Genomic DNA, 19,940 nt, shown 5'->3' with positions numbered 1-19,940 from the left:
TAGAATGCCACTTTTAAAATAGTTTCACTGTCGATTTTTAGTGAAATGACTTCGAAGAGGTTCTATTCGGTATCCAGTCTGACCTTGCTTACTGCAGTTCTCTAGTATCCTTGCCAGATACTCTTCGGCTTCCTAAGATTTAAGGATTTCTAGTGACGGGCAGTCAGAGTATTAAGCACTTGCTTGAAGCCAGCTCCAAGGGAGTCAGTGACCTTGAATTCTTCACTACCCCAAGGTGACCCAACACTGCATTGCATGAACTCGCTGATAAAATGAAAACACACTTTAACCTTCAGACGTTTCTTTGGCAGTGCAAATATGATCTGGCTGACTACCTTTGCAGGGTCCTCTTAAAGTAACAAAGTAGATCCTGGATACCCCAGCCAGGCCCGTTTAATTGGTTAACTCTTTCACGCTTTTCAGACTCCATTAAGCTCCATCCTCTCTGTATCAGTTTACAAGTCTCCTCCGCCTCTGCTGCTCAACCAGGCACTTCGTCCACGATCAAACACAGCGCTTCTTGAACACCCGCATTTTAGCACTTCAGGCTCAAACTCTGATTATACAGACTGGGAGAGCGTACCCAATGAATGAAAGGCCAATCTAGCAATTAGCAGTGGAGACGCGATGCTGAGGCGGTCGGAACCGCAGCCGGTCACTTTCCCCACGCTTCCCCAGCGCCTCCAAGACAAGAAACCGAAAGGGTGGGCGGGGCCTGTCGAGACCCTTCAGGCCTCCGCGGGCCTGACGGCCTCCAGGTTTCCCAGCAAGCTCCAGGACAGAGGAGGTGGGGAAAGGAGGTCATCGCGCCTGCGCGCTAGCAGGTGTGACCCGGGTGGGAAAGCCCTCGGCGTCCGCCATTTTGGCTGCCTCTGTCGGTCTGTTCAGTTACCACGTGAACCGCCGACGGAGACCCGTTGGGGGGAGGAGGCGGCGGCAGTGTTAAGTGAGAAAGGAAAAAAAGACTACGAGGGGAAGGGGGTGTCGGGGTTGGGCGACGCGGTGACACCTGAGGCCTGGTGGCGGCGGTGGATCCGGGCAATCAAGGCTGAAGCAGCCAGGACGACGGCGGCGGCGGCGGTCGGACAAACAGGCTGACCGAGCCGGGCGGTGGCGGGAGCAGCGGGAGGAGCCGGAACGATGCCGGCCGTGAGCCTCCCGCCCAAGGAGAACGCGCTCTTCAAGCGGATCCTGGTAAGTGTGAGGCTCCGAGCAGGCAGCGAGGAGGATTTAGCCGGTACACGGGCCTGTCACCCCTAACCTCGGCCCGCCGGGCACCGGGCCACCCCCGCCCGGGACCCCGCCTTCGTACTCCTGGTCAGGCCGAATGCACTCCGTCGTCCGTTCCTTGAGGTTCCCTCTTCGGCCCGCGCGCCCGGGACCACAGGTTTCCTCCTCCCCGTCCCCACGCTCCGAAGGCCGTGGTTGCGGAGTAGGCCCCTTGCTCGCAGCTTCTAGACGACCGGTCCTCATTCGTCCCGAGCGGAGGGAGGAGAGGCCTGCCTTCATCAGGGAACCGGGCGACAGGGGCAGGAGCGGCGGCCCGGCTGGTGTGGGAACGCTGCCGGCAGGCCAGGGTGGCACCCTTGGAAGGAACAGGTGGTGCGGATGCCGCACCGCTCATTCATTGCCCAAGCGCGGCTCTCCTTCCATGGTCCGTCCCTCCCTCTTACTCTCCTCTTGGGATTCACCTGTCCCCGCCCGACTCGGGGTCACTGATTGACTTGGGAGGAGGGAAGGAAGAAAGGCCTTCAGAAGAGGAGAGGAAGCTTTCTGAACGACTACCCTGGTAGTCAGTAGGGATGCTTGCGTTTCCAGCTTCTCGGCCTCTCTCATTCCCTCTTTTCTGGAGTAGTGAAGAGACATTTATTTCTTAGTTTCCGAGCGGGAAACAGCCCCACCCCATCACCCTCCTTGGAGGTGGGGCCCACTGCGAGGGGGCGGTCCAGTAGGAAGTGAAAAGTTGAGAGCTTTTAGTTGAGAAGTTCTAGACAAGGGTTTCTTATAGACTGAAGTGTGTTAACACGAATGCAAGAAATTAACAGAGAAAAGAGAATATAAGAACTTTTGAAATGGATCTTTTTGACGGTAGCTTAGGCTCGATAATTTCCTGCATTTCAGATATGTGCAGTTTGCATTGTTTTTTTGATACATTAATAAGATGATGCTTGGAGGGACTGTTTACGTTGTAGAATGTCTTGTAGCTTAGGTGCTGTAATTAACACTCTGTAGCACGCTTTTGTTTGGCTGGGTGGGTTGCCGCTTTCATGGAGACATTTCTTTGAAAGAATTAACTACGTTTACCAAACTGCCAAACTGCAGCCTGTCGAGCTGAAATCCATGGGGTCGCAGAGTCGGACACGACTTAGAGACTGAGCAACAACAACCAAACTTAAGACTTAAAATTTGGAGTGTGTGTTACGGAAGTGTTAGTGTTTTCCTTTTGCAGTTTAAATGTATTTCGTTTGTTTGAAAAGTATAACAACTCCAAGGACCCGGGTTTTCTAGACCCGTGTTGAACTAACTTTGATTTTACAAAAACATCCATATGCCTATAGACTTAGTCATTAAGTATGGAAACACATGTAAGAAAGTCACATCCAATACGGTGTACCTCTTAGTTACCTTGAAATCCTTATGGGCAGTTTTTTGGTTTTTAGACTAATGGAGTGTATGTAGGACTGTATCACTATTTCACCAGAAGTTTGTTTTTTATATATTTTAAAGGAGTAATTGGTGTGTAGGTTCAACTGTAACATAGTTTTAGGATAGTAGTTTGTCGTTAATCTTCCTCCCCAACTCTACTTTGAAAAAATTCAAGTTGAAAAGTTGAGATGAGTACAGGGAGCCCTTGCAGATTCTGTAAACATTTAACATTTTGCCAGATTTGCTTTTTCTCTGTCCTCACACATATACAAGAGTTAAAAGGAAATTGCTGGCCTGATCTTCATCCCTACATGCTTCAGCAAAGCATCCTTTTAGAGTAAGGATATTGTTTTGTATAACCGTAGTAATATTAATAATCACTCCCTAGTATTGTCTAATATCCAGTTTATGAAATTTTCCTAATTGTTAGGGCAGCACTTAAAAACCTTAGTTAGAGGTGGACTGTAGAGTTGCACATAATTTAAAAAAATAATAGATAACCTTGTACTCTTTATCCACTTTCCCCACTGCTGATGCTTTGCAAAGCCATAGTTCAATATTGTAACGTTGATACAATCTGCCAGTCTTATTTAGATTTCTCCATTTTACTTGTACTAATTTGTGTGTATATTTAGGTCTTTGCAGTGTTGCCACAAGTGTAGATTACATAACCATCATTACAGTCAACATACAGAACAGTTCCATGAGCACAAGGATCCCTCTGTTGCCCTTTTAGAACTGCACTCTTTCCTGTTCCTCCCATCTCCTCTAACCTGAGACTGGCAACTACCATTAATCTGTTCTTTGTTTTTATAATTTGGTCATTTGAAGAATATTTACTGAAAAGAGTCATACTGTACATGACTTTTTAGGATTAGCCTTTTTTGTGTGTGTAACCAGATTCCCTTGAGATTCATCCAGATTGTTGAGTGTATCAATAGTTTGTTCTTTTTAATTGCTGAGTCGAATTCTACCATGTGGATGTACCACAGTTTGCTTTACCATTCATAGCATAACAGTTTTTGATTAAACATCTTAAACTTTAAAAAAAAATTTATTTGGTGGTGATAGTGGAGGAACTCCCTTAAATTCATTGCTAAAATCAAGGTGCTAAAGGGCTTGTTATAAAGTGTATGCAGAAAAAAATGTAAAAATCATTAAATGAAAGGGAATATAATATCCTTATTGTTCTCTTACATTAAAAATGAAAATATTACTAACCAAAGTATGGTTAGTATTTGCTCTTACAAAGTTGTTTCTGCTTCTTCAGTACTTATAGTAGTTACTGCTTTTGATTTCAACCCCTCCCCCCTCCCCCTCAAAAGTTTGCATACTCTAATACCTTGTAATCAAGTGTTGCTAGGTTAGTAACTGTTAAATCCTTCTATTAGCATTCAGGTTTTCAGCTAGTGCTTTGTTAGTTGTATCCTGCTTGTTCGTAGTGAAGTTGTATAAGAATGAAATTAGTTTATATTTTTTAAATATTTGAAGCACAGATTTCAAAATAATGAAGTATGTTTTTGCCTTAATTTTTCAGAAGAAACCTGGTTTACACATCGGTGTGTAAAAAAATTTCAGAATTTCTGTAGTGGATTTTCCTGGCTTGTTCTAGTCTAGTTGGTATCTGAAATTCAATTTTGTTGCATATTTGGCCCATCTTTCCCCCCCCATTTCACTCTACTGTGTTCTGAAATGCTGAGCCTTGCCATGAGTTGGTCAAAATGTCTGCAAAATATGTCTTAATTTGTCTATAGAAAGAACAGTTGATGAATTTAATGTGATATTATCTGGGAGTTTAAAGAAGAGTTATTTGTGTTTGCCAGAGGTGTTTTGTTGTTGTTGTGATTACATACCATTTTAACAGTTTGGAAAACTGAGTTATTAGCAAATGTGTGTTTGCTTACCTATGATGCTATTTGTTTATCTAAATAGTTTGAGGGGCATTACCAGATCTTTATAAGACTTTCTTAGGATATAGCTTAAGCTAGGAATAATGAGATTGCTAGGGTAGAGTGAAGTCCACACCTTTTTAGATTTTAGCCCACTTGGAAAAGTAGTTGGACATACCCTCATACCTTGGAATGAAGCTAGTTTGGTGACTGTTAGTGCCTTTGCTTTATTTTCTCTTCTTTTTAGATGTTAGTGTGAACTGTAAGAAAAAAACTCTTTTAAGTTGGAAGTACTTAAAATATGTACAGCATTAATCTATTTTTGGACTGTAGCCTGAATGATTTATGTTGTTAGTTAAAAGTCTAATGGATAAAATTTTTCTTTCCTAGAAAAGTGGTAAGAGAAGTTAGCATAGCATGGTGATAATATTTGCAATTTATTGGAAACTTACTCTTTGTATTACGCAGTGGAACTTCCTGTGATAATAGAAATGTTCTATATCTGTTCTGTCTATTATCATAGCCATTAACCATTTGTGGCTGTTGTACACTTGAAATATGGCTAGTGTGATTGAGGAACTGAACTATTAATTTTAATTAATTTAAATTCACATGGCCACAGTGGACAGTGCACTTGTAGAATCCTTCTCTAGTCTCAAAGCATCTCAAGACAGGGACATGTTTATTAAGGAACGCACTGAGATTAAGGTTAACAGCTAGTGTAAGGAATGAAACTTTTTTTAGGACACTTATACCACACCCACCTAGTTCTTTATTAGTTAAAAGGAGTTTTAATAATTGTTGGTGGCTACACATGTTGTGGGTACCTAAAATATTGTAGGTAAATTATTTCATTTTAGTTATTGCTTTTGGAAAAAGTGCTGTTTCTACAGTTAATGATATGTAGGTTGGATTGAGTTGCACATAAACTAAATTAAAATTAGTAATTGTTAACAAGGAGATTTCCATATGCACATGGGAAGGTCAACTGACTTTAATTTCTGTGTGACAATAATAGTTTTGCAACTGAGTGTGGATAGTAACCTTGAAATTGGCTTTAATATACTTTTGCCTGTACTGTATATGTTTAGAATATAATGAAAACAAAAAAGTTTTAGCTGCTCTGAAGTCCCCTTTCTTTTGTATACAGTAGGTAATCAAACGTTTGAACTAGAATGAATTTGTTTAAAGGTGAATTAGGAAACAAAATGCAGTTTTGCTGTAATGTAAAATAGCTATATTCTTAATAAACACTATATTCTTATAAGGTACAACATACTTTTAAAGTTTTTTGTTTTTTTTAATGCTTTTAATAAAAAGTCTAAAAAATCTTATGAGAAGAAGAAACTGATAATGTTGCGAATTTACTAATTTGTTTTCTTTTAACTTTCTGTCGTAAATTCTTACTGGAATGGGTGTAGGGTGAACAAACACATAAGTATATGTCTTTATGTGAATTGACAAAGTATATATATTTTTAAATGCTTTATTGTGTTAGAAACATGAAATATTTAAGAAATGATGCTTTTGGGTTAAGACAGTTGGTTACAGTATTTATTTGTGCAGGTATTTTGGGAATAGAGTATTCGGGTTAAAAAAACCCGAATGACTACATTTTAGTTTTCGATTGTAATAGACAACACTATATGTGTAGAAAAGCAGACAAAAGCTAATAGGAACCTGAATTTAATGTTCGATTCTGTGAGTATTTCAAAGCCTTGCAGTCTTGAACCTTTACTGGGGATTATACAAACTAAGTTATTTGATGATAAAGAGTTGCCATTCCAACTGTTAACTTTGAAGACTGGTTAAAAGCAGTTTCCACAGAGGCAGACATGGTGCTCTGTTTGATTGATGGACAGGAGAGCTATTGGCCAACTGGCTTTAACAGAAGGGATCTCTTTGTTTAGTGTGCATTCTTATTTCCTTTAATATTTCTGCTTCTGATAATGCATTTCTTAGAAAGCATTGATTCAAATTTATTTTCTTTGCTCATAAAAGTGCTTTTGGACATACAAAGCTAAGTTATAGAAGGGATCATACATAGAGGCTGTTTGTTCAGAATTTTGTCCTCCAGATACCTGCATGGTTCATTTCTTCTCTTATTTCTTTTATTGATAGAATTCTGCTCAGATATTCTCTAAATGTTATATTGCGGCCTTCCTTGACCAAAAGCGCTCTTCAGCTCATCTCTGTATTTTCTTCCTTGTTGCATTTTTCTCCTTATCGTTATTTGACGTATCAATACAAGTAATTTATCACGTCTTCTATAATTAAGATGTAGGTTTTATGAGAATAGGGACTTTGTTAATCAGTACATATTTTTGCATGAAGTGAGCATGAAGACAGTGACTACAGGACAAGAGAGAGAAATCTTTATCTTTGGATTTTGTGCTTACGTAAAGGTTTTTGGAGAAGGGAGTTAACCTGGGCCTTGGCATTGTAGAATACAGTATTACATGAGGTAATTGTAGGATATCAGGCAGAACCTGTATTACTTGGTAAAGCCTTGGAAGTTGTATTTATGAATGAATCATAGTATTAGGTTTGTTTACCTGGGCTTTCTCCCATCACAAAAGCATAAGAGAACATTTTTATTGTTTCTTTTTTGGTTACGTTAGCATTGGAGGAAAAATGGTACCTGGATTAAATGAGGATGTTTTTCATGTGGACCCTGTTGGGTGAGTCATCTGTAGTTTCATAAAGCTCTAAAACTGATTCTGATAAAGTCAGGGACCAGTGTATATGATATTATCAGACAGGAATATAAAATGTTAGAAGGGAGAACATTAGTAATTTAGAGTTGCTTTGTAGGTGTTTTTCAGAAAACTTAAAAATCAAATTGAATTCTTGGAATTTGAGAAAGGCTTGCTGGCAAGCTGGTGTGGCAGAGCAAGCCATTTAATCAGTGAGTCGTAGCCAACTGTCAGCATTCACATCTAAATGTTAATACAACTCTGCTCTCTGTTAGTAAGCAATAGCCCTACTGAAAAGAGAAGAACTTAAGATTTTTAGTGAAAAATGATCTCAGAAATAATGTCAGTTGTTGGTGTTGATGGTAAGAAGAACAAGTGGAGATTCAAAAGTGATGGTTCTTAGTGTATATAGTAGAATATGGAGGGAAGGAAAACCTTATTCTTGACTTCTGGGAATTTACCTGGAACGTCAGCAGTGCATTTACATTTAAGCTGTTTTAAGATGCATGCTGTACAAACTTGTATTGAAGTTGTAACTTAAAAAACAAAGCAAAACTAGTTTGATGTGTTGTATGTGATTCCCGCTCCCCCCCCCCACCCCGCCTCGTGGGTAAGGTATGAATTGTATTTTCATTACTTAATTTGAAACTAAAATTTTTCCATTATTATAGAATTAATCAATTATAGATTAATAAAAGCAATCTTTTTGGCTATTTAAAAGTAAAATGTAAATTGAAATATAGAAACAAATGATGGTGATGTTAGTTTTTTGTTACCTTATATGCTGTATTCCACTGAGATTTTCTAAGTAAAATAATATGAACACATTTTCACTTGAGATCCTTTGAAATTTCACCTAAAACCTCCTGGGACAATTACAATCTTGTTTGAAGCTGGTGATAATTTTAATCTTAAAGGTTTTTTTTTTTAATAGAGGAGATAGTTGAACATTTCTGTGTGTAATCTGTAAGAGGTGTTTTATCTGATAGCGTGTGAAAGGAGAATTGAAAGTTTGCTTTTAAGAATACAGACCTAGGGGGAAAAAAGTCCCTGGAGTTGGTTGTTTACTTCCATACATGGTGGTGGTTCTGATTTAAGAAAAAAAATTTTCTCCTATGTTAATGGGTTTCAGTTAATATGGTATCCTGTTTTTCACCTTTGGTTATCAGTGCTCTGGAACTAAGTCAGAATCTTTAAGAAAGGGAAAATGTAGTAACCTGGCATTTATTGCTCATCTATTCTGAGTTAGATTCTTTACTAGGCTTCCCCCCAACCCCATATTAGCTGATCTAAACCTTGTTTTACTCTTTTGAGGAAATTGTAATAAGTGTAAACAATACTTATGGTTGCGTTGTTTAAAGTATATTTCTAATTGCTTTATATACAGTCACGTGCTATATCAGGACATAAGTTCGTGAAAGTCAGTGTATTATGCAATTGCTGACTAAAATCAGGTGATAACCCACAGCGGCTGTGGGAAAAATAGAGTTGGGCCACAACAATTAAAAACTTCATTGAAAACAAATTAGAAACCAAGGTAAGAACCTAATAAAACTGAGAGCACAGTTTTACATATGTAAAATGGCTAACAAATACGTAAATACTGTAATACAAATACTGCCTTTTGGAAGTTTACTTGTAGAAGTGGGTGTCAAGTATTGCAGCTAGTGAATTACTGTGAAGTGATGGAAGGAAAGTTACCTTAAATCTCAGAGAAAGTTGTAACACCAGGGGTGGGTAGGGTGTGACTTGTAGCCCAGGAGATGATCTGAGGGCGCTTAGATGTCTGAGGTGTGTGTCAGTGCTGAGCGTGTCTATTCGGCTCATTTCAGCTGAGTGCAGTTTTCTGATTCACCTAGTATTTCTGGTAGACAAGTCCTACAGAAGCAAACTTCAAATTCAGTGTGCTCAAAATGCCCCGAAGTATCAATTGTGTTGGAGCAAATATGTGTTTTCAAAACTAGTATTCTACTGGAAGTGGCCGAACGTGAACTTAGAGATCACACAGCCTGGGTCTGAGGAGCTCTTCCTTCACTCTGCTGTTTGTCATTTACTAAACCAGAACTTCTTGCATCTAGTACCTGAGACAGTGTCACATTTGTTGCCAGCTTAGTTGCCACTGCCATTAAATAGACCTAAACTTCTTTAGACATTTTCTTTGTTTGAAGAAGCTTTGTACCCAGAATATCAAAAGTTTCAGGCTAATTCCTTTAAAAGATTTTTGAAAAGGGGTGGCTAAGTAACACTTTTAAAGCAGGAAATAAAATATTACATGTTTCTTCAGTTTGTATTTTAAGATGGTGGGTTTTAATCCTGACTGCTTTACTTTATCTTTTATGCTTTTAAGCCTTAGTTTGTAAATTTGAGTAAAAAGAGAAAAACAGTATTTTTCTGTCCTACTTTACTGGTCAGGTAGTGAGATCTGTATAAAAGTCCTTGGTAAATGCTAAAGCGTCAGTCAGTCAGTTCAGTCGCTCAGTCGTGTCCGACTCTTTGCGACCCCATTAATCGCAGAACACCAGGCCTCCCTGTCCATCACCAACTCCTGAAGTTCACTCAACTCACGTCCATCGAGTCTGTGATGCCATCCAGCCATCTCATCCTCGGTTGTCCCCTTCTCCTCCTGCCCCCAATCCCTCCCAGCATCAGAGTCTTTTCCAATGAGTCAACTCTTCACATGAGGTGGCCAAAGTACTGGAGTTTCAGCTTCAGCATCATTCCTTCCAAAGGAAGGAATCTGCAAGGATCTCCTTGCAGTCCAAGGGACTCTCAACAGTCTTCTCCAACAGTTCAAAATCATCAGTTCTTCGGCGCTCAGCTTTCTTCACAGTCCAACTCTCACATCCATACATGACTACTGAAAAAACCATAGCTTTGACTAGATGGACCTTTGTGGGCAAAGTAATGTCTCTGCTTTTGAATATACTATCTAGGTTGATCATAACTTTTCTTCCAGGGAGTAAGCGTCTTTCAATTTCATGGCTGCAGTTACCATCTACAGTGATTTTGGATCCCCCCCAAAATAAAGTCTGACACTTTCCACTGTTTCTCCATCTATTTCCCATGAAGTGATGGGACCAGTTGCCATGATCTTCGTTTTCTGAATGTTGAGCTTTAAGCCAACTTTTTCACTCTCCGCTTTCACTTTCATCAAGAATGTGTTAGTAAATGTATAATATAGGTATAGTCTGTTAAAGATGTTACCTTTTCCACTGAATTGACCTTATCTTGGTTTTATGTTACTTATTTTGTAATTTTTAAAAATATTTTTATTTTGTTTTGTATACTTTTTGGTATCTAAGGAGGTTTATATTTTTGTTTTAGTGAGTTGCTTTTATATTTATACTTTAAAAAATTCCTGGGAATTCCCTGGCAGTCCAGCTGACTCTGGACTCCAGTCCTTGGCAGTCCAGCTGACTCTGGACTCCAGTCCTTGGCAGTTCAGAGTCGACTCTTTTACCCTCTGGGCCCAGGTTTGATCCCTCAAGCTGCAGATGTGGCCAAAAAAAATAAAATTCTTTTAGTTCTCTTTTTTCTTATTTAGAGGTGTGGAGGGGAGGGAATTTTATGCTGTGTTTATTAATGTGTGAATGAACTTACTCTACTCAGTTTTTTTTCTAGTCTCTTTTCCTTTGACTTTATTACTTTGTGAGAATATGCCATTTTATGTATATTCTACTCTCATCAATACCTTTGTTTTAGATTTAATTCTATAAATAGAGTTAATATTAATTTTCCTGAAGTTTATTGTCTCTTGGTTGGATGAAACTTACTGTCTAGTAGAGATTCCTCAGCCGCGCTTGTGGAAACCTTTTTAAGGGCTTAGATGTTAAAAGTGCGTTCCTACAGTCTTGATGTTTGAAGGATAGCTTGACTCACATATTCTTAGATTTCTTAAAAATGATTGCCCTGCCATTGTCTTGTTTATATGTTGCTGATGCCAAGCTGGTTTTCTTTTCTTTGTTGATGATGTGGTCTTTTTTGAAGATGTGAGTTTTTCTTTATCTGTAAAATTGAATTATTTTACTTAGTTATGTCTCTGTGTTGACTATTCTAGATAAATTTTCCCTGGTATGTGTTTTCAGATTGTAGATTGATGTTTTCTTTGAGTCAGTAATTATAGTTTTGAATATTAGTTCAAATATTAGTTCAACTGTTTCATTCTTCAGTGACCTTTGCTTATTGGATCTTTGCATCTCTTTTATATTGTTTCCTTCAATTCTTTTATATCGTATGTCTTATAACTTAGTCTTCATTTCTGAGATGGTTTTGTGGCCTTTTTTTTTTTTTTCTATTTTAAATTCACTTTGTTCCTGTTATTTAAACTTTTTGTTCACTCTATTTAGAGTATTTGATTTGAGATGTTCTTTTATGTCTGCATCTGTTTTTTTAGTTATTTCTTATTTGTGATGGAGTGTTACATCTTTCCTCAGTTTTATTGCTATAGTTTTCGGTGTGTTTTCATCTGCCCAAATTTTTCACTTTAAAAAATTCTGTGTAAGTAATTTGGTATGGATGCTGAGTTCTTTTTTTCTCTTATTATTTGTGATGGGTTTTACTGTACCAGCAATACAGACAGTTTTATTTTGGGGTGAGGTTGGGTGGTTTCTTCAGTCTCTTAGTTCAGGAATACTATCTTTGTTGCTACAGTCAAATGCAGTTTTTAAAGTAAGTCCCCTCGGGACTTCCCTGTTGGTCCAGTGGTAAAGAACTTGCCCTCCAGGGGCTTGGGTTGATACCTGATTGGTGAACGAAGATCCCACATGCCACAGGGCAACTAAACCCATTTGCCACAACTAAAGAAACCCATGTGCTGCAATGAAGACCAACCACAGCCTAAATAACAGAATCTATCAAACTACTAAAAACACAAATAAAAATGAATTAAGCCCCCCCCCACCCCCTTTGCTCTGTGCTGACTTAGCGGGCCTGTGTCTTCAGTGCTGCCCCGCCATCCGGCTTAGAAGGGACAGTTCCTCCTCTCAAGGTGGCTCCTGCTCCAAAGCTGAGCCCTACTAAAACTGTCACCTTTGGTCCTACAGACTTGTTGAGCTTCTACATTCTGACTCCCTGGTAGTCATTGCCCTCATCCATCATGTCTGTCAGTACTTCTTTGGACTTCTTACTTGGGTGAACCTGGGTGAATCCTAGTTAATATAACCCATATCAGTGGCTGCTAGGGCCCTGCTATATCCTTCTTTTGGACGTCTCCTTTTGAAACTTGGAGCTCTGGTCCTGAATGTTTATACACTTATATGTAAGTTAACTTTTAGTTGTCTCATCTTCTTATAATGCTCTGAGTGATTTTATTTGCTTTCTTCCTTGGTCTGTATGTTTTTTATGAGGACTTCTGTAATGTTTAGAAATTAGGGGCCAGTCATTATCCTGTAAATAATTCATTTCTGTTTTTATGTGTTATGCTGGAAAATAATAGTGTTTGCTTTAAAATAATTTATAATTTGCATTTATATAATTGAGTAATCGCTTGTACTTCTCTTTCTGTGTCCCCATGACCACTCCATTGTTTTCCTTAAGCTCGTTGGGATTATTTATCATTGAAATAATTAGATTTTATTAAATAGCTATGGTTTTTTCAGTAGTTGTGTATGGATGTGAGAGTTGGACTGTAAAGAAGTCTGAGTGCTAATTGATGCTTTTGAACTGTGGTGCTGGAGAAGACTCTTGAGAGTCCCTTGGACTGCAAGATCAAACCAGTGAATCCTAAAGGAATCAACCCTGAATACTGATTGGAAGGACCAATGCTGAAGGTGAAGCTCCAATGCTTTTGGCCATCTGATGTGAGGAGTCGACTCACTGAAACAGATCCTGATACTGGGAAGAAGTGAGGGCAAGGGGAGAAGGAGGCAACAGAAGATGAGACGGTTGGATGGCATCATTGACACAATGGACATGAGTTTGAGCAAGCTCCAGGAGATACTGAAGGACAGGGAAATCTGGTGTGCTGCAGTTCTTGTGATTGCAAAGAGTCGGACACAACTTAGCAACTGAACAATTAAATAGCTAGCTCTTAATCATATGTATGTACCTGGAGTTAGTACTGAATTTTGTCCTGTCCCTAAACACCCACATTCATAGCAGAGTTCTACTCATATTAAGCAGGAATTCTAAAATTTCATTCAATTTTCTTTTCTCAAGTGACATAATTTAATGCTGATGGGGAAAAAAAGAAAGGTAAAGGAAGTCTGGCATGTTTCACAGTGCATTAACAGGATTATGGTATCTAGTGAGCAGGTGATGATGGTCACATTCAATTCTGCTGCTAGTAAGACCTTATCTGTATGTTTAATTTCTAGACGCAAAACTTGGAGTGATGCAGACCAATGATGACTATCTAATGCTGACACACTACAAAATACTGGTGTAAAGTTCTTCAGTTCAGTTCAGTTCAGTTGCTCAGTCGTGTCTGACTCTTTGTGACCACATGAATCGCAGCACGCCAGGCCTCCCTGTCCATCACCAACTCCGGGAGTTCACTCAGACTCACGTCCATCGAGTCAGTGATGCCATCCAGCCATCTCATCCTCTGTCATCCCTTCTCCTGCCCCCGATCCCTCCCAGCATCAGAGCCTTTTCCAATGAGTCAACTCTTCACATGAGGTGGCCAAAGTACTGGAGTTTCAGCTTTAGCATCATTTGTTCCAAAGAAATCCCAGGGCTGATCTCCTTCCAAATGGACTGGTTGGATCTCCTTGCAGTCCAAGGGACTCTCAAGAGTCTTCTCCAACACCACAATTCAAAAGCATCAATTCTTTGACACTCAACCTTCTTCACAGTCCAACTCTCACATCCATACATGACCACTGGAAAAACCATAGCCTTGACTAGACGGACCTTAGTCGGCAAAGTAACATCTCTGCCTTTGAATATGCTGTCTAGGTTGATCATAACTTTTCTTCCAAGGAGTAAGCGTCTTTTAATTTCATGGCTGCAGTCACTATCTGCAGTGATTTTGGAGCCCCCAAAATTTAAGTCTGACACTGTTTCCACTGTTTCCCCATCTATTTCCCATGAAGTGATGGGACCGGATGCCATGATCTTCGTTTTTACAGACCTTTTAATTCTGTTCTGAGACTGTGTACTTGTTACTTTGGATTTTTGAAATGCTTTGTTTTGTGAAATACTGATGGAGTTTTAAAAAGTGGTTTTTTTTTTTAAATTAAGCTACCCCATTTAAATTAAGTTTAAAAAATTTTGTACTAGTTTTAATAAAATATACAAGTTTGGGAACAATATTGTATCCACCTCAGAGAGTGGCACAAAATGTCAAAGGACTTAAAACTTTCATGTGAGAAACAGCAAAAAGAACAAAGATGTTTAGCTTGAATGAGAGAAAACTGAACTCTTAAGAGCTAGAATCAGCAAACAGAAATTAGAGGGATATAGAGTTTGGCTCAATACAACTAAAAACATTTCAGTAGAGTGAGCTGGTACCAACAAGAGTTCTGTGACCACTTGTATAAGATGACATTTATTATAGAAGTAGGACAAGATTATTTTGTAAAATAGTATAAAACCAGGAGGGGAAAAAAATCATCCTTAAGTTTGTTTTCATGATTGTAATAGTTTGACAGAAACTGTAGGATATGAAAATTGTCTGTGAATGGAAGCTCCAACTAAAAGAATTAAAGGAAAGGGAGAATAAAGGCAGTTTTTCAGAGATTAAAAACATTAAAAAAAAATTAAAGTATACTTCCCTACAGTGAGTCTGCCTGCAGGTTCGATTCCTATGTTGGGAAGATCCCCTGAGGAGGGAATGGCAACCCACTCCAGTACTCTTGTCTGGAGAATTTCATGGACAGAGGAGCCTGGCAGGCTACAGTTCATGGGGTCACAAAGAGTTGGACATGACTGAGTGACTTTTACCTACAGTGAAATGCGTAGAATTTTAAGTGTATTGTTCTATTAGTTGTCTTGAGCATACTTTTTTTTGTTTTAGTTTTGACAGAACACAAACCATTACAGCCTAAATGCCCCTTTTAAGATGTGTTGATAGAACATTAACGTCACCTCAGAATAGAGACCTTGTTCCTCTTGATTGTGTATTTCAATTCAGTTTCTGCTTTCACGTTTCCCTGTAATCAAGCTTTGTTGGGTCTAAGTATTTATTGTAAGCTAGAACTGATATTGTACTTTATATAAACATTTTATTGAGTGCTTACTCAGATTCTTTATATACATTTGTATTTCTCACCTTAACCCTGCAAGGTTGTTAATGTCCACATTTGCAGGTGACACAGTTGAAGCGCTAATGAATTTAATTAAGCCAGTGATACAGAACTGTTAAGTGCTAAGAATTGAACTCTAGACTGTAGAGCAGTGTTGCCCAATAGAATTTTTTGTGGTGGAAATGTTCTGTATCTGAATTACTACTACGTTAGCCATTAGTCACGTGTGGCTATTTGAACACCTGAGATGTGGTTAGCGTAGCTGAGGAGCTTTGCTGAAAATTTTAAACTTTTATTTAATACTAGCTAATTAAGATGTTAACTAGCCATAGCTCTTGAGCACATAGACTGCAGGTGCCCTTTCGGATTTCTGGCCCTGCAAGGTGACAGCCAGGCTGTTATTAAGCTAATAAACAAGTGTTCCCTGAATCACTCTTAGCATATCTAAGGCTTGTTTTCTTTTTAAGTTTTTAATTGTGAAAATTTCAAGCATACGAAAACAATGATTCTGTGCATTCTTTTTCATCTGTGACCCCTACCCCCTGGATCATTTTGTCAAATCCCAGGCATCGTTTCAAAATGGCTGACTTTTATTTATTTATTTTTTTTAGTATTTGAAAAATTTATTAGTATTATTTTTTAATTTTTTCTTATTGTTTTACTTTATTTTACTTTACAATACTGTATTGGTTTTGTCATACATTGACATGAATCCACCACGGGTGTACATGCATTCCCAAACATGCACCCCCCTCCCACCTCCCTCCCCATAACATCTCTCTCGGTCATCCCCATGCACCAGCCCCAAGCATGCTGTATCCTGCGTCAGACATAGACTGGCAATTCGATTCTTACATGATAGTATACATGTTACAATGCCATTCTCCCAAATCATCCCACCCTCTCCCTCTCCCTCTGAATCCAAAAGTCCGTTATACACATCTGTGTCTTTTTTGCTGTCTTGCATACAGGGTCGTCATTGCAATCTTTTTAAATTCCATATATATGTGTTAGTATACTGTATTGGTGTTTTTCTTTCTGGCTTACTTCATTCTGTATAATCGGCTCTAGTTTCATCCATCTCATCAGAACTGATTCAAATGAATTCTTTTTAACAGGTGAGTAATCTCCATTTTAAAGCTGAATTTTTCTTTTATCATTTAGCTTGATTTGAGGCTGCATTCCTTTTAATCAATTTTGAAAACAATTGCACTGAAGAAAACAATGAAAAGATATGTTTAATACTAAAGAAGATTAATGTTAACATTATGTAATGCTTCCCTTGTGGCTCAACTGGTAAAGAATCAGCCTGACATGCAGGAGACCTGGGTTCAATCCCAGGGGAGGGAAGAGCCCCTGGAGAAAGAAAAGGCTACCCACTCCAGTATTCTGGCCTGGAGAATTCCATGGTTTGTATAGTCCATGGGGTCGCAATGAGTCAGACACAACCGAGTGACTTGCACTATGTAATGTTAATGTCAAATCTAAATGGCATATATTATATATTTGTGTTACATATAATCTTAAGTCTTCTATTTTAAATCACCTAAATCATTATTTTCTATTAACATAAATAGCCATAGATTCTTTTACTTGCCATGTCACATTCACACATCTTCAGTCAGTTCAGTTCAGTTGCTCAGTAGTGTCCGACTCTTTGTGACCCCATGAACTACAGCATGCCAGGCCTTTCTGTCCCTCACCAATTCCCGAAGTTTACCCAAACTTATGTCCATCGAGTTGGTGATGCCATCCAGCCATCTCATCCTCTGTCGTCCCCTTCTCCTCCTGCCCCCAATCCCTCCCAGCATCAGGGTCTTTTCCAGTGAGTCAACTCTTTGCATGACGTGGCCAAAGTATTGGAGTTTCAGCTTTAGCATCAGTCCTTCCAATGAACACCCAGGACGGAGCTCCTTTAGGATGGACTGGTTGGATCTCCGTGCAGTCCAAGGGACTCTCAAGAGTCTTCTCCAACACCACAGTTCAAAAGCATCAATTCTTTGGCAGGGAACCTTTTTTTCCTTTAACAAGGGTTTGGAGAAAAAGGATGAACTTCCTGTCAGCAATAGGTCTGGACTTTTCACAGCTTATTGAACTATTTTATGTATATGAGTAGCCAACTGTTGTAGAGATTTCTTACCCTCCATATTCTTATTAGCAAAATTAGAAATAAGTTTTTACAAGGGTCAGTGAAATAATTTTCTTGTTGTTGTTCAGTCGCTCAGTCACATCCGGCTCTTTGCGACCCCTTGGACTGTAGCACACCAGGCTTCCCTATCCTTCACCATCTTCCGAAGCTTGCTCAAATTCATGTCCATCGAGTCAGTGATGCCATCCAACCATCTCATCCTCTGTCGTCCCCTTCTCGTGCCTTCAGTCTTTCCCAGCATCAGAGTCTTTTCCAATGAGTTGGCCCTTCACATCAGGTGGCTGAAGTATTGGACATTCAGCTTCAGTCCTTCCAATGAATATTCAGGACTGATTTCTTTTAGGATTTGACTGGTTGGATCTCCTTGCAGTCCAGAGGACTCTCAAGAGTCTTCTTAAACACCATAGTTCAAAAGCATCATTTCTTCAGTGCTCAGCCTTCTTTATGCTCCAACTCTCACATCCATACATGACTATTAGAAAACCATAGCTTTGACTGTATGGACCTTTGCCAGCAATGTAATGTCTCTGCATTTTAATATGCTGTCTAGGTTTGTTATAGCTCTTCTTCCAAGAAGCAAGCATCTTTTAATTTCATGGCTGCAGTCACCGTCTGCAGTGATTTTGGAGCCCAGGAAAATAAAGTCTGTCAGTTTCCATTGTATTCCTGTTTATTTGCCATGAAGTGATGGGACTGGATGCCATGGCCATAGTTTTTTGAATGTTGAGCCAGCTTTTTCACTCTCCTCTTTCAACCTTCATCAAGAGGCTCTTTAGTTCCTCTTTACTTTCTGCCATAAGGGTGATATCATCTTCATATCTGAGGTTATTCATATTTCTCCCAGCAGTCTTGATTCCAGCTTGAACTTCATCCAGCCTGGCATTTTGCATGATGTACTCTGCATATAAGTTAAATATACAACCTTGATGTACTCCTTTCCCAGCCTTGACATACTTTCCATATTATGACAAAAAAATCCTAAAGTTGTGACTTTCAGATGCTATGATCTGTTGGTATCAGTGCCTCAGCTGAGCCAAGGTGCTGATGGACAGTGCCAGAACACCTAGAGGGTTCCCTTCTGGGCAGGTTCTGCTCTTCCCTGGTGGCTCAGTGCAGTGCAGGAGACCGCCTGCAATCCAAGAGAAGCAGGTTTGGATCCCTGGGTTGGGAAGATCCCTTGGAGAAAGGCAGGGCAACCCACTCCCTGTATTCTAATCATTCCACGGACAGAGGAACCTGGTGGGCTATAGTCCAGGGGTCGCAAGAGTTGAACACAACTGAGAGGCTAAATCAACCAGTTTTTTAAATTCTTTTCTGTTATCCAGATTAGATACATTTTTTTTTTTACATCTGTTTTTCCTGTACAATGATTCTTTCCAGTTATCTCCATTCTAGTGTTGGGTCTATACAGTGAGTTCTATCCTCATCTCCTCTAAGATGTTGCAAAGGGTTCACTAGTTAACTTCTTCCAACATTTTCATAATAGCTAATTTAAAGTATTGAATAGAAGTCTCTGTATTTGTGGGTTTTTTTCTCTTCTATGCAAGTTGAGATTTTCCTGTTTTTTCAAATGCCACATAATCTTGGATTTTATCCTGGATGTTCTGAATATTAGTATCAGACTTTGGGTCTTGTTTTAAAGCCTTTGGAGAATGTTAATTTTGTTTTAGCAAATCTGGTTAGATTCAGGCTGTAAGCCCCAACTATTTCTATGGACTGTAGTTCTTACATCAGTTCAGGTTTTAAAATCTTTGTAGTTCTGTTGGCTCTGTCCTGCTTATGTGCCATCCAGTAGCTGCTCTGAGGCCTGCATGATCTGTCTATGCGTTCAGTTCTCAAAGTCTTGTGTGTTGTGATCAGATCCATGCATGTTTATGAACCCTGGAATTCATAAACATCTTTATGAGATTGCTTTCCCCAGTTCCACCTCCTTTGCAATGTTTCTGATATTTTGTTTCCTTGGCTCCGTGTCTCACCTTCTGACTAGAAAGCTGAGGTTCTCCTTATTTTGCTCTGCTGCATACTTCTGTGATCATGCCCATATTTGGCTAGAAGCTTATCAATTTTATTGATCTTCTCAAAGGACCAGAATTTGGTTTCACTGGTTTCCTTTTTGTTTTTTCCTGTTTCATTCATTCTGTTCTTTTTACTTTTGTTTTCTCTGCTTACTTTGAGTTTAATTTGCTCTTATGTTTCTAATTTCTTAAGGTAGAAGCTGAGATGATAATTGGAGATCTTTTAGATTACAGGTTTTTTTCCTGATCACTTTCATAATTTTCTCTTTTGTCCTTAATTTTTAGCATTAGGATTGTGATGCGCCTCTTTTTATTTTTTTGCTTGCTTTTTGTTTTGTTTTGCTCTTTTCTTTCTTTCT

At 39.1% G+C, this 19,940-nt stretch overlaps 1 protein-coding gene across 2 annotated transcripts in view; it reads left to right on the top strand.

Annotated features, from left to right (window-relative positions):
• Nucleotides 1-864: 864 nt before the first annotated feature.
• The window catches only part of NAA15 (N-alpha-acetyltransferase 15, NatA auxiliary subunit), a 71,366-nt gene continuing 52,290 nt past the window's right edge, over nucleotides 865-19,940 (top strand). For both annotated transcript variants that reach the window (XM_015101512.4, XM_012097460.5), the window contains exon 1: nucleotides 865-1,194. In XM_015101512.4, the coding sequence (XP_014956998.2) occupies nucleotides 1,141-1,194 (54 nt within the window). In that variant the 5' untranslated portion in view covers nucleotides 865-1,140. The remainder of the gene's footprint in view (nucleotides 1,195-19,940) is intronic.

The sequence above is a fragment of the Ovis aries genome, chromosome 17 (assembly GCF_016772045.2).
Source record: "Ovis aries strain OAR_USU_Benz2616 breed Rambouillet chromosome 17, ARS-UI_Ramb_v3.0, whole genome shotgun sequence".
Lineage (NCBI taxonomy): Eukaryota > Metazoa > Chordata > Mammalia > Artiodactyla > Bovidae > Ovis > Ovis aries.
This window is presented reverse-complemented; position numbering and strand designations above follow the sequence as displayed.